The 12,996-nt window shown below is 42.2% G+C and overlaps 1 protein-coding gene across 5 annotated transcripts in view; it reads right to left on the minus strand.

Annotated features, from left to right (window-relative positions):
- NEO1 (neogenin 1) overlaps window positions 1-12,996 on the minus strand; it is a 240,607-nt gene that overhangs the window by 22,700 nt on the left and 204,911 nt on the right. For 4 of the 5 annotated variants that reach the window (XM_037134533.2, XM_037134530.2, XM_037134532.2 and 1 more), the window contains exons 17-21: window positions 10,601-10,824; window positions 10,380-10,518; window positions 8,260-8,367; window positions 6,607-6,801; window positions 3,100-3,168 (exon numbers count right to left, since the gene is read on the minus strand). In XM_037134533.2, the coding sequence (XP_036990428.2) occupies window positions 3,100-3,168; window positions 6,607-6,801; window positions 8,260-8,367; window positions 10,380-10,518; window positions 10,601-10,824 (735 nt within the window). The remainder of the gene's footprint in view (window positions 1-3,099; window positions 3,169-6,606; window positions 6,802-8,259; window positions 8,368-10,379; window positions 10,519-10,600; window positions 10,825-12,996) is intronic. The other variant, XM_037134529.2, reaches the window with a different exon arrangement.

Raw genomic sequence — 12,996 nt, forward strand, 5'->3', positions numbered from 1 at the left:
GAATGAATGAATGAATGCATTAATAAAAAAGATACAAAGAAATAATTACTTTTTTCACAACCTTGAATAATGTATTGTGGACAGCAGATAAATGTAACATATGTAGCCCAAGAAAGTGAAAGTCCTGGAACTCAGACACGAAAAATTCCTTGAAGCACGCAAATTTGTCTCACTGTCCTAAGAACTGGCTGATTTCACTGAAGTCTGAGCAGTATCACTTTTTATTTAAACAGATAGCTAGAGATTAAGCAATCATTTTATTTCCACACTCAGAGGAGGAGTTTCCAGAGGACAGGCACTCCTCACTGGCAGGGGTAGACACAGCAAAGGTTATTTCTAATCGCTACTTGTACGGATTTTCACCAACACCAGATTTACTCTGTGTGTAATAGTGGGAAAGGCACAACGAGATGTCAGAAGACCTAGGTTTTGGTTTTAGGACTTCCCTAATTAGTGGTGGGCCCAGGCACATTGTATCTCCACTACGTCTCCTAAGGTTTAAAGTGGGAGTGAGGAGATCCAAGATGACTGCAGAGAAGGTGGAAGCTGCATTAACCTCCTCCCAGGACCACACAGGAATTACACCTAAATTATACAAAAATCATTCTGAATAACCAACTGAACACTAGCTGGAGAGAAGCCTTATACTCGAAGGCACCACAGTAACACTGGCACGGAGTGCAGAGGTACGAGAGGGCTGGCTGGGCTCCCATGGGCAGCAGCCGAAGTTCTGGAGCTGGAGGGTTCCCCCTGAGAAGTGAGGGGTCTAAATCCCCAAATGGGCTCCACAGCCTACAGCACCAGAGCCAGATGGAACCCAAATAACATTTGACTGTGAAAAACAGCGGAGTTTCTGTCTGCTGGGGGGGAGACAGCTGGAGATGCAAAGAGCCACTTAAAAGGTCAACACACAACATTTTGTTTGCAGCCACTGACTCTGAGCTCAAGCAGAGGGAGGGCAGAGTGGACTAGAGATGCATGAGGAGAGTCTGGGACAGACTGCTCTGAGGAGAGAGCTGAAGGGTCAGCTACCAGGATCCCAGTGCTGAGCCATTCCTCATACTGCAGGAGCCAACTTTCTCAGGCAAAGCAGTCCCCTCCAAGTGGCAACAACCTAGCAGGAAGCAATAGCCCCATCCTGCGGAGCTTAAGCCCAGCTGAGGAGCACAGCGGAGGCTATTTCAGTGATTAAGCCTAACAGAAAATCTGCAGGATCCATCAGAAGATGGATCTCTGGAAGCTCTGAGACATTAGCTGACCCTCCCCAAGGCCTGGTGCTGGTAAAAGCTGGCCTTGGTGAGCAGCTTGGTCTTTACACATGCACCCGGGCCCAGCAGAGGGAGCCACAAGCTGTGGATTGCTCATAGCTCCAAACAGGATGCCCAGGTACGGTCACAGGCAGAGTCTGACACAGGCCTACACCAGAGTCTTTGCAGATTTACCAAATACATAGGAACAAACACAATATAAAGACAAAGAAAGGCACCAAATGAAAGTACAAGAGAGTTCTCCAAAAGAAGAACTAAATGAAATAGAGGCAAGCAATTTATCAGATACAGAGTTTAGAGTAATAATTGTAACAATGCTCAAAAGGACCAGTCAGAAATAAAGAATCCAGTACTTGAAATAAAAAATACAATGGAAGGAATAAACAGTAGGTTAGATGAAGCAGAAAATCGAATCAAGTATTTGGAACCAGGGTGGGAAAAAACACCCAGGCAGACAAACAAAAAGAAAAAAAATATTTAAAAATTAGGAGAGTTTAAGAAATCTTTGGGACAATATTTGCATCACAGGAATACCAGAAGGAGAAGAGAGTGAGCAAGGGAATGAGAACCCTTGCTCCATTGCTATTTGAAAAAGTAAAGACCGAAAACTTCCCTAATGTGGTGAAGGAAAAAAGACACACAAGGCCAAGAAGTACAGAGAGTCCCAAACAAGTTGGACCAAAAGAGGCCCACAACAAGATGCATCATAGTTAAAATGACAAAGCTTACAGACAAGGAGAGAATCTTAAAAGCTACAAAGAAAAGCAGTTAGTTACCTACAAGGGAGCTCCCATTAGACCGTCAACTGATTTCTCAACAGAAACATTTTGGGCCAGAAGGGACTGGAATGAAATATTGAGGGTGATGAAAAGCAAAGACCTATAACCAAGGCCACTTTAGCCAGAAAGGCTATCATGTAACACTGAAGAAAATTTTACCCTTTCTGAAGGCACGGATGGTTTAGAGTAATGATTATGCCAAGTGAAAAAAGCCATTCAGAGAAAGACAAATACCATATTGATTTCACCCATATGTGGAATCTAACAAACAAACTGAACTAGCAGGCATAACAGAGACAGACTCGTGGATAGAGAGAGTAGGCTGATAGCTCTTGGATATTTAGGCAGTGGACTGGTCAAGCAAAAAATGAAAAAGTACTCATGGACATGGACCACAGTGGGATCACTGCAGAAGAGGTGAGTATAAGGGGAATAAATTATAATGAAAAAAATGCAATAAAAATAAAATTTTAAAAATGGGAATGATATCTGTTCCCCAAAGTTCACAGTGATTTCATGTCTGTAAGTAACATACAAATAGTGAATTTCTGTAGGAGAATAAGTGCCATCATTTAAGTAACAGAAGGCACTAGCTCTTAGAATGGCTGCAAATGTGGGGAAGAATTTTTTAGAATTCTCAAACTAAAAACACTATGGTAAGTAGTTTAGGGAGAAATTAATGATTCCAAAGCATTTATTTGGCTTGGGTGATGGCTAATTCCACTAGATGGTTTATTTTTGAAAACAATATTCTGATTCTTTTCTAGAGGCAGTGGGCAAAAAAAAAAAAAAGACTTGTTTATTTAGAATTAGTCTTATTTTAAGTTGGATATGTGGGGAAACAATTTTATTTATAAATCCTATAATAAATGGGTTTGCAGTAATTCAGTACTTACTTGCCAGATAAATGCCAAAAGCTAACTCTATTAAATAAAGGAAATAGGTAACATTCTACAATCACCGCACACAAGCTACAAAGGATGTTTCAGGATGTAAAGCAGAACTGCATCGTGTCTGTGAGCAGGTGGACAGGGCTGCAGGAGGGGCTTTACCGCTCATTGGAGGTTTGTAATCAGGTCCTAGGTCTGGCATCCGGCTTCCTTTTCCTGCAGACCCTGACGCTGAGGGAGAAAGAAAATCACGTCAATAGCGATCCAACCCACGGGTCTGACAGGTCCACTTCACAGCTAATGAGTGTTTTCTACAAAAAAATATTTTCAGTCTACTTTGTTCATGAGAAAATGAAGTAACACATCAACAACAGGGGAAAATATAGTCTATCTGTGCAAAGCAAGCTGAGGTATAGCTTTCTATGCAATGAGGCATCTGAAAGGCTGACACCCTTTCCATGGCTGTATCTAGCGTGTAACTCGACTGCCACTCGTTGCTAATGGGGGGCACTGGGGGACACATGCCACTTCTCTAGCCCAGGAAAGAGTTTTTGAAAAATGGCTCAGAGAACTTATGCAAAATAGCTTCCCTTGGAAAAGGAACCACGAAGACTGGTTTGGTTTTCTTCTGCGATAAAGAACCGGACTCTTCCAAGGGCCTAGCAGGGACTGGACTCTTTTCTCAAATTTATCTAGTTGTCTTTCCCTCAGGAGGAACGGGAAGGCAAGTGGAAGTCCACACTGGGGTCACAGTTCCTGCTCAGTAATCTGAATATGGTCTTGAATTGGTCTTGAATTTTGTTCTTCACATTTATAGAAAAAGCTGCTTGGGTGAAGCAAATATGCTGGGGTAAAGCAAATGCAAGGAGTCCTTTCCCAGTAAAGCAAAGGCATCCCTCCACCCAAAGTGTGGGGCCAGCGAGCAGTACCAGACCTCTCTGTGCGGGTCAGGAAGAAGCGCGGAGTGAGAGCTGCTGCTCACCAACCGGTGCTGAGCAGACTGTCCGCCCCTGCACAGCGGCCCCATCGTGTGCTGCTAACAGGTAAGTAACCTGACTTCCGGCAAGTCATTTAATCACTGCACACTTTTTGGATTTCTGTTACCTCATTATAAAACAGTAATGGTAATGGCATGTACTTTGTGAAATCGTTGTGAGGATTAGATGGAAACTTAAGTCTGTGAAAGACTCTGAGTGGTGCCTGACACACAGTGAGCGTCCCATAAACACGGACACTGTTGTTACAGGCGTGATAAAGCTTTCTCTCCAGAGGCAGAGGCATGAAGCTTCAGAAAACACTTTTAAATGAGTCATTTCTATAAAGTAAGCTTGGCTACAAATTCCTAAACTAGATGTGTTTCTATAAAACATTAGAACTGATGTCAAGTGCTTCTATAAATTATCAGACTTTGAGGAAATGAAAAATTAAAATCTGAAATTTCCTGTATGTAGTTCATTTAACAGAATAAATCAGAGACAAAAAACAATGTTTTCTATGTTTCCACAAGTTCAAAACTCCAAAAGGTGACCGAAGTTCTCGGGTACCCAGAAAGGCATACTCCAGAACACAGCTCACGGTCCTTTCCAGTTGCTCACACTTCTCACTCCTCCCCTCAGGTCTGTGGCTGTGACTCCCCCTGCCGGCACACCCACACATCCAGGTTTCGGCTGTTCTCTTCACTATGATAAAGTCTAGTCGGTGGGATGACCTAGCACTTGTGAGGTTCTACATGTTTACATGTACTTATTTGTCAGGTAGTCCACATTTAGCCAATCTCTTCAGAGTATCATATTATGTAAATAATTGCCAAAGAACACACTTTGCTAATAAGCTAGTGGGTTTAATTCCTATATTTCCCAACATTTTTTCTTTTAAAGTTAACCTACAGACAAGAAATTTCAAGGATTAACCAAACACCACAAATAAATATGGACCAAGAGCTTTGAACACAGAGCTGTGGTGCAGCTCACGCTTGTTCTCTGGCTCACGGAGTGGAGCCGAGAAGGACAGTGAGCATGTCTGTATTCTGTGCACATGCAGGATGGTGTTTTTCTTTTTTCACGCTTCCTCCCTGCACCCCCACGTACAAAAGAAAGCTGGCAGTTTCTCTGAAGTACTGTACAATAAATGACTTATTGTAAACAAATTTCTAAAGCCCTAAAACTTGAAACCTCAAGTTCTGTCTCTTCTTGCCATTGACCAAGATCCAAAGACTTTGTATTTCTAATAACTTCCTAAACTACAAAAGCAATCGTCCAATTTACTTTTATTGTTCTTTCTTAGTACAGAAAACAGACACCAACTTTGGCTGAATTGCCAGAGATGACGATCACAAAACACAGTTACCCTCCACCACAGCAATTACGGTGAGAAGACCTCACTGACAGAGAACTTCAAGAACGGTGACACTGAGACCCATGCTTCCTAGGTATCGATTTCATTTTTTTTCTGTTCTTTTTAAAAGGGAGCAGATATATTTATGTGGAAAATGGAAAAGGAACTCTGAATTAAGCTTACGATAAAAAAATAAATGGCACCAATTTTGTCATGAATAACCAGGTTGGCAGGCTAAATTCGTAGATGCTTTGTGGGAGGAAGAAAATAGGGTTCGATTACAACTTTTTACTTAGAGATGCTAATAAAACCCCAGATGCTACAAATTTTGTACGCTTGCTCTCATCATGCCCGGAATTGTTACAGAATCTCAATATGTCAGTGCTAATGGGACTCACGCTTAAGGCCAGTCTCCGACAGCTGCGGGACTCAGTTTATTCTGCTCAATTTTCCTCCCTGTCAGTCTGCTCAGCTCCCAGCTTTTCAGATACCCCAGTGCCACAGACATGGACTCAACTCCACTTTGGCCAATAAATAACATGGTTTTTCAACACATGGTACTGGTTTGCAGGAAAAAAACAAAAACAAAAACAACAAAAAGCTAATAATAGGTCACAAAAGAGAGGAAAAGAAAGAGGCCAACTACTCATTTACCTTGATCATTAGGCATTTTATCAGAGGAGTCCGCTAACAGGCCAAGCACAGGGGAAGAAAAAACAAGAGCAAGGATCACAAGCTTTGAAGATGGGACACACATGATTTCTAAAGGAAAAAAATAAAGCCCCACAAACTTCCAAACAGATTGAGGTGGGTTTTTTTTTTTAAAGAGAAACCTGGATGTGGTTTCTGTATTTCCAGAGACTCAGTTCCCGACTCCATTTTATTCCTAAACTCAGGTGGTTCAATATTTTATCTTTACTTTCTTATCTAGAGTTTCTTTAATGGGCCCCTTTTAGTTTTTCTCTCTACAAAGGTCTAAAACAAGCCTTTCAAGTTAGGAGCCTGCATGTGTTGAAAGAGAATCATCTATCACAATATGTTACTTTGTACAGGAAAAGAGAGTCACACCTGATCTGACTATAAATAGCTTCACGTCATGACCTCAAACAGATGGGAGTCAGAGTTCCCTTCTGTCTGATCCGGTCAGGCTAGCGACCTGGCGAGCACCAATCTGGTGGGCAACGGTGAATGAGGGATCGTTTTGAGATAAATGCACACAGTGTGGCTCATCATAAGGACTTTGCGTAATATCCGTGGTCTCGACATGCTGAGGTGATGCGTGCAAGCACAGCCCCACTGAAGACACACTACATACCGCGCTGCGGGGACCCTCACCTTTAGGGGTTCTGAACTGGACAGCTTCAGACATGGGGCCCATGCCCTTCGAGTTCCGAGCCTGGATTTTGAAGTAGTACGGTGTGTCCAGTGTCAGCTCCTGTATCTGGTGCGTCAGCCTGTTGCCCACAACGGGCTCAATGACCCAGTCATGTATCTCTGCATTCACATCTGTGCTGTAATATATGATGTAGCCTGTCCAAAGCAGTTAATGGGAAAAGAAATCTTACTTCTGCTTCTTCTTTTGAAATGAGTAAGTTACATGTTACAGCACAAACAAGTAGAGAAACAGTTACGGATTAATCAACGGCAATGGTAAAATGCATTCGAATTGCTACACTAAGTATAATAGAGAAAAGCACAATTTACACAGTGCCGAGCTATCGGTTATCATCTATATCAGCCACTGAAGTAATAAAACTAATGAAAGATAGAAAACTTAGGGTTAAGTACCCCCAGAATCTAAGAAATCCTATAAGGAAAAGCATCCAATCACTTCAACATGTTAATATTTAAATAATGTACCTTCAATGGTCTATAATTAAAATAATACAGTTCTGAAAACCAATATATGGCCTACCATGCTGTTTTAGCTCTCACCAATGTGGTATCTCGGGAGAAAAACTCCTGGGAGACGGGCGGCACCCTCTGGTAAGTTCTCCCAGATTTGGGGCAACCTCAGTGAAATATCACCTGGTAACTTCCACTAGAGGGCACTCAATCTCCGCGGCGGAGGCAGAGAGGCCCACAACCACAAACCTACCTGACCCACACAGTGCATTTTTACTGGGGTTTCAAGGCAAAGAAAATGCAATGCAGGTCAAGTCATGATTGATTCTTTTATGAAACAAGAAATTCAAACCTAAAAAAAAAATCACAAAGACCACAAATTTATGGAAAGGAGTTTCTGAGTTTCTATTGAAAGCTGGAGCAGAACAATGCAAAAAACAAACCAAAAAAAGCTCCCAGTTTTCTTAGGCCAAGGAACTTCCTAAGACAAACTCCTGTTCCTCAGTGTGTATGTACATGGTACAGAGGCTCCAAGGGGAATAATTAACAGCTGAACCCCTTTCCTCCTTGATATGGCTGGGGACGGTGCAGTGTTCACTGGGGAAGGTTTTCCTATGGAAGGCTAGGGAAACAGTCAGGTGTTTTCAAAGGCCTAGGACAAGTCAAACCTTCAAGGGTTAGGTGGAGGAGCACAGGAAGCTGAAGCAGCAGCCCTGGAGGAGGAAAAGGAATTAAAAGTCCGACGGGCTTTTTTGGGCTTCAGGGTAAAAAGAGCAGAATCTGTTTACTGGGAGTTACCCTACAGAGTGAGATGGGGTCTTTAATTCTACAGCAGGTCATCTTAGTCCAAGGCAGAGAGGGCAGCTTTTCTGAGGAAAATAAATATGCCCATACAGCGTCACTACATCTAGAGGCTGTCTGTCTATTGCAACCCACGAACACCGAGCTGGTGACTCACTTTTATGTCACTGTGGGCAAACAGCAGCACCTGCCGTTCCACTTCTAAGGACCGCCATGACTCACAGCACCTCCTAAAACGGCCAAGCTGGCCTTCAGACTCCCACTCCTCCCAACAGCACAGGACTCTGGGGCGCTCCTGCCAGGCGGGAGAAGGGGACAGACACACATTCAAAGTCGTCTTACCTGTAATTTTGCCATTAGCTTCGGAGGGAGGCTGCCAATTCACAATGATGGTCCTAGGTTTCCCCTCTTTACTCACAACAGTCACGTCCTTGGGTGGAGAAGTAGGGACTACAAAATAAGGATACTTTCAGTAATTCCTGTCCTTTTCCATTTTATTTGCCACTTCAACCCTTTCCATTTATAAGGCAAAAAAGATAAAGCCTCCTTACTTCAAAGAACTCACAGTCCATCTATAAATAGCTCCAATAAAAAGATGAACATGCAAACACCGAAGAGAGAAGATCACACTGCGGGGTGACAGAACTGGCCTCTCAACTGGGGGTCAGGAATATATATGGTAAGTAGGCAGGGAGACCAAGCAGTACCTACCCACTCAGAAAATAAATATGGACATATGCCGGGCATTTATTTTATTGTTATTTTTCATCTTCACCTGATACGTTTATTAATTTGACAAGAGAGAAAGGGAGAGAGAGAAACATCAATCAGTGCCCCCCCACCCTGTATGAGCTCCAACTGGGGATTGAACTCACAGTCTAAGTACGTGCCTTGACCAGGATCAAACCCACAACCTTCCGCTGTGTGGGATGATGCTCCAACCAGGAGAGCCTCCTGGCCAGGGCACCAAGCTTTTTACAAATAACTTTTCGCTTAGTGTTTATGGCAACCTGGAAGGTGGTTACCACTATCCCTGCTTGGCAGATCAGGATGCTGAAAATGAGAAAAGTTATGTGATTTTTCTAAGATAACATTCCCTCCTAATTTGGATTATTTTGTTAGGCTCATTTAAAATGTAAAATAATTTTCTCTCTCACCTATACTTGGCTCTCCAAATATTTGAAAATGCCAAATTCCTTCAAAAAACACATGATTTATAAATTGATGTTTTTTACTTTAAGTTTGCAATGAAAACATACTCTCAACTACTTGAACTTATTGCTCTAAAATGCAAAGCTGTTTATATAACAGAAAAACCACTAAAATAAAAATGACTGCATTTCTTGTTTGCATGTTATGGCTGAAAACTGTCAATGCACTAGTAAGGAAATGAGAGAATCCTCCTAGAATAAAATGGAAAAAAGCCTGGTGAAATATCAACATCCTAAGGAAATACATAATATACTTTATTAACTAACATGCTGGAATTAAAGCAGAAAGATACTCTTCAAACTGACAAGGAAAACAAACTCAAGGTCCACGGAAGTGTTTGTGCACCGTATTTCTGACTCTCCACCTCTAAACCCCTTTCTCTGCAGGAAGTTCATCTCACTGTTCAGAAGACAAAACCACATTATGGCCAAGCCGTCTGAGGAGAGCCTATACCCGCCTTTTTCATCATTCATATACAAGAGAAAAACACAGGGGACTGGAACAGACAGACCACCAATGACTGCACATGCCCCCGTGCTGGGAGGGCGCAAGGGGGAGAAGGGCAGGCCTACAGGTGAGCAAAGAGCAAACAGAATCCGCTTTCATGTTTTCTCACAGACAAAACCCCAAGGCCACTCCAGTGGGAGACGTTACAGGCCACTGGCTGCTTTGCCAGAGCTGCCGTGAGGCGCTGCAGCTGCCTGGTGGGGGCAGGTCACTCCATCACTGGGAAAGCAGGAGGAATGGCAACAACCCCTCACGTCTGCACGGTGTTTCATAAATGCATGTAGTTTCCCACCTCCTCCTCACTTTACCAAACCCCATGAAGTAGGGAAGACAGAGGTTATGGCTCCTCTTTTACTGCCCCTCTGCAAGAAAGAGATTCAGAGGCTGAATGACCTGCTTCTGACCAGTCAGTGGATGGTTGACCTGGGACTGAATTCCGGCCTCTCGATTCCTAAAATCTAGTCTACTTGGTACTGTATTATCCTGTTCCTTGCTAGTGTTCTTGTACAACGATGATGAAAACGTTAATTCATCAGCTGAAAAAGCAAATAATGAACTCAAGGTGTAGTTGCTTTGTGCTTGGTAAACACAGTAACTAATGCACTCGGTTCTTTCCTCAGTGAGTGAAAGGTGACGAGTGTCTCGTGATTTGGAATGTGGCATGACATTGGCATGAACTTCCCTGGCTTTCATATCTTGCGCAGCAAAAATGCCACGTGGTGCAGGGTTCCAACAACACATACCTAATTCAAAGGTGGTCCCATGGGCTGTCATGCTCCACGTGCTTGATCTTCGACCTTTCGTCACCATCACAGAGAATTCATACAGTGTATTTGCTTTTAAACCAGTCACCAAATAACTCAAAGTGGTTGCATTTGCATTCTGGAAACATATGATTCAAGAACTTTAGATTTAGCAAATATCAGTAGTTAGCTTTTCTCACCCAGAGCACACATGCTAGTACCTTGTACTTGGTATTGGCCGGGATGTTGGTTTTCCACCGGACTGTGTAGTACCGGGAGTCCGTAATCTTCTGGTGTTTGGGCAGCGAGTTGTCCGCCCACGTGACCCTGATGGTGTCGTGACTCAGAATGGAAGCCTGGACCCCCACCGGTGGCATCATGGGGGTGGGATCTGGCACTGGAGTGTATGGAGCATTAATAACAAATAAATCAACCTCAGAAGTGTCTGGGTAAAAAGTAATTAAAAAGGGAAGTGGCATTTTAACATAAACAAAAGTAAAAGAAAAGGGAAATGCAGGGTAATACAATGAAATGAAAGGTGAGAAATGAAGAAAGAGAAAGAAAATCCAGAGTTAATAGACAACCACCGTTCACTTAAAAGAATATTTTCACTTGTGTCCTTTCAGAAAAACTATCTAGAAAAACACTAATTAACTGTAAGTTCTCTACTATACTCTGTAGGTATATTAAAATTTGATAATCCAGTGATTATACTAACATATTCATACTTAAATTTACTTTAAAGTACTTGAAAATTCTACTTCCTGTCCCAAAGAGATCCTGAAAGGATAAAAATTGCTTTTAAAATCAAAGGCAGAATTTCTGAGCAAGCAACACAAAGCCTGTGATCTGTTTTGATATTTCAGGGCCGAGGTGGAGGTTTGGGACGGGCGTCCGGTGAGCACCACAGGGCAGGGAAAGGCCCTGCTCTCTGACTTGAGCCCTGCAGACCGCCTTCAAGTTCAGGGTGAGTGACGCCCCCAGGGCTCAGCTGGGATTTGCTGGTTCCTGCTGCACTTCTCCAGTTGGGTCAAAGAACAACCCCCCAGGAGTCCCAGTAAGTCACGGGAAATGCCACAGTTATGGGTCCAAGCGACTCAGTCTGTATGAACTTTAGAAGTCCGAGTACTTATCTGATGGAAAGTCCATCCTCAAGTGCTGTCCTGTGCCATGTGGGACAGACACATTCTCAGCAAAACAGAGGGCAGAGTAGGTACAAAGCCCCGAGGACCACGGGCCCACAGCAATAAATACACCAGGATCCGCCTGGGCTTTTCCAACACGCTGTGTAAGTGTACACACACTCGCGTATTTTAAGTTAAGGTTTTAAAAGGGTTTCCCACATATTGTGATTAACCCTTCCTGTAAATCTCAAAAGCATGGGCCAATTATTAGGAGTAACTGCCATGCTAAAGTAATAGTCTCCTTTTGCATGTTTATTTCCTCACAACGAGGACTAAAAATAACAGGGGAACAGCATGCATTTTAATCAGGGGCCTTGTTCAAAGATCAGGACATGTACCACTTAGTTACAGACCACGTACTTTCAGATGCAAAAGTCATTAACACTTCTTTGAGAAAATTTTTTATTTGTAACAACTCTTGAAAAAAGTAGCTAGTTTACATGAGTTAGGAACATTTCCTTCTGTATTTTTAGCCCAAAGACTAAGGGTCTGGCAGACTTAACGCCCACTTCAGTGTGGTTGGGAGGGTAATAATATCAGTGTAATAATTTACAGTTTGAATCTGAACACTTCACCTAAAATGTCATATGGTATGCGTGGGTGAGATTTTGTTATGGTACAGAATCACATGCTTATGGTTTTTTAATGAAAGATTTTGTAATAGAAAAAGGGCATTATTTGTGATGGACCCTGTATATTTTTAAGTCATATTTAAAAAAATTCAAATTTGTTTTTTTCTATTGTAGATTGAATTAAGAAAGTACCAACCTATTTATTTAATAGTCTCTTTTGATCTGGCTTTGTCCCCTTTACAGAAGGCTAAAGCTCTTTTTAAAAGGAGTTATAAACGGTCAGCACAGAGGAGCAGAAACCGGGCAGAAGCGCCCGTGTAGGTCTCATCAGGACGGGGCACGAGGGGGCACGGAGACTCTTTGCAGAAAGAGTCACGCCGACTGTGTGACATTATACAAAAGTGTCCCGAAGACATAGCGGGCAGTACAGATTCGCAATTCTGAGAAACAAGTGGAAAAGAGCATTTCTGAAAGTGACGAATTCTTTGATTTTTCAGTGCCTATTAGAAAAAATTTTCAACTCTAATATATCACTGTGATACACTTTCTCATTCAGATCTAAAGTAGATGTTTTATATGTCTATAGAAATTTTATATTGTACGTATATTCATTTAAAGATATTTTAAATAAATTGAGTATTTGGTCTCTTTTGTAATAAATATACAGTTGATCACATGGACAGTACATCGGACTTTATATTCTTTATATAAAGGTTATGAAAAGCACATACAAAAATACTTTCCCAACCAGCTCAGGTGACTAGTGAAGAAAGTGTTGGGTTTATCAATCATACACATTTATTGCTATCGGTAACCTATATAATTCTTCCAGAGATATGGAGATCTTTTCAGTTTTTTACT

The sequence above is a fragment of the Artibeus jamaicensis genome, unplaced genomic scaffold (assembly GCF_021234435.1).
Source record: "Artibeus jamaicensis isolate MK-2021 breed Jamaican fruit bat unplaced genomic scaffold, CSHL_Jam_final scaffold_286, whole genome shotgun sequence".
Lineage (NCBI taxonomy): Eukaryota > Metazoa > Chordata > Mammalia > Chiroptera > Phyllostomidae > Artibeus > Artibeus jamaicensis.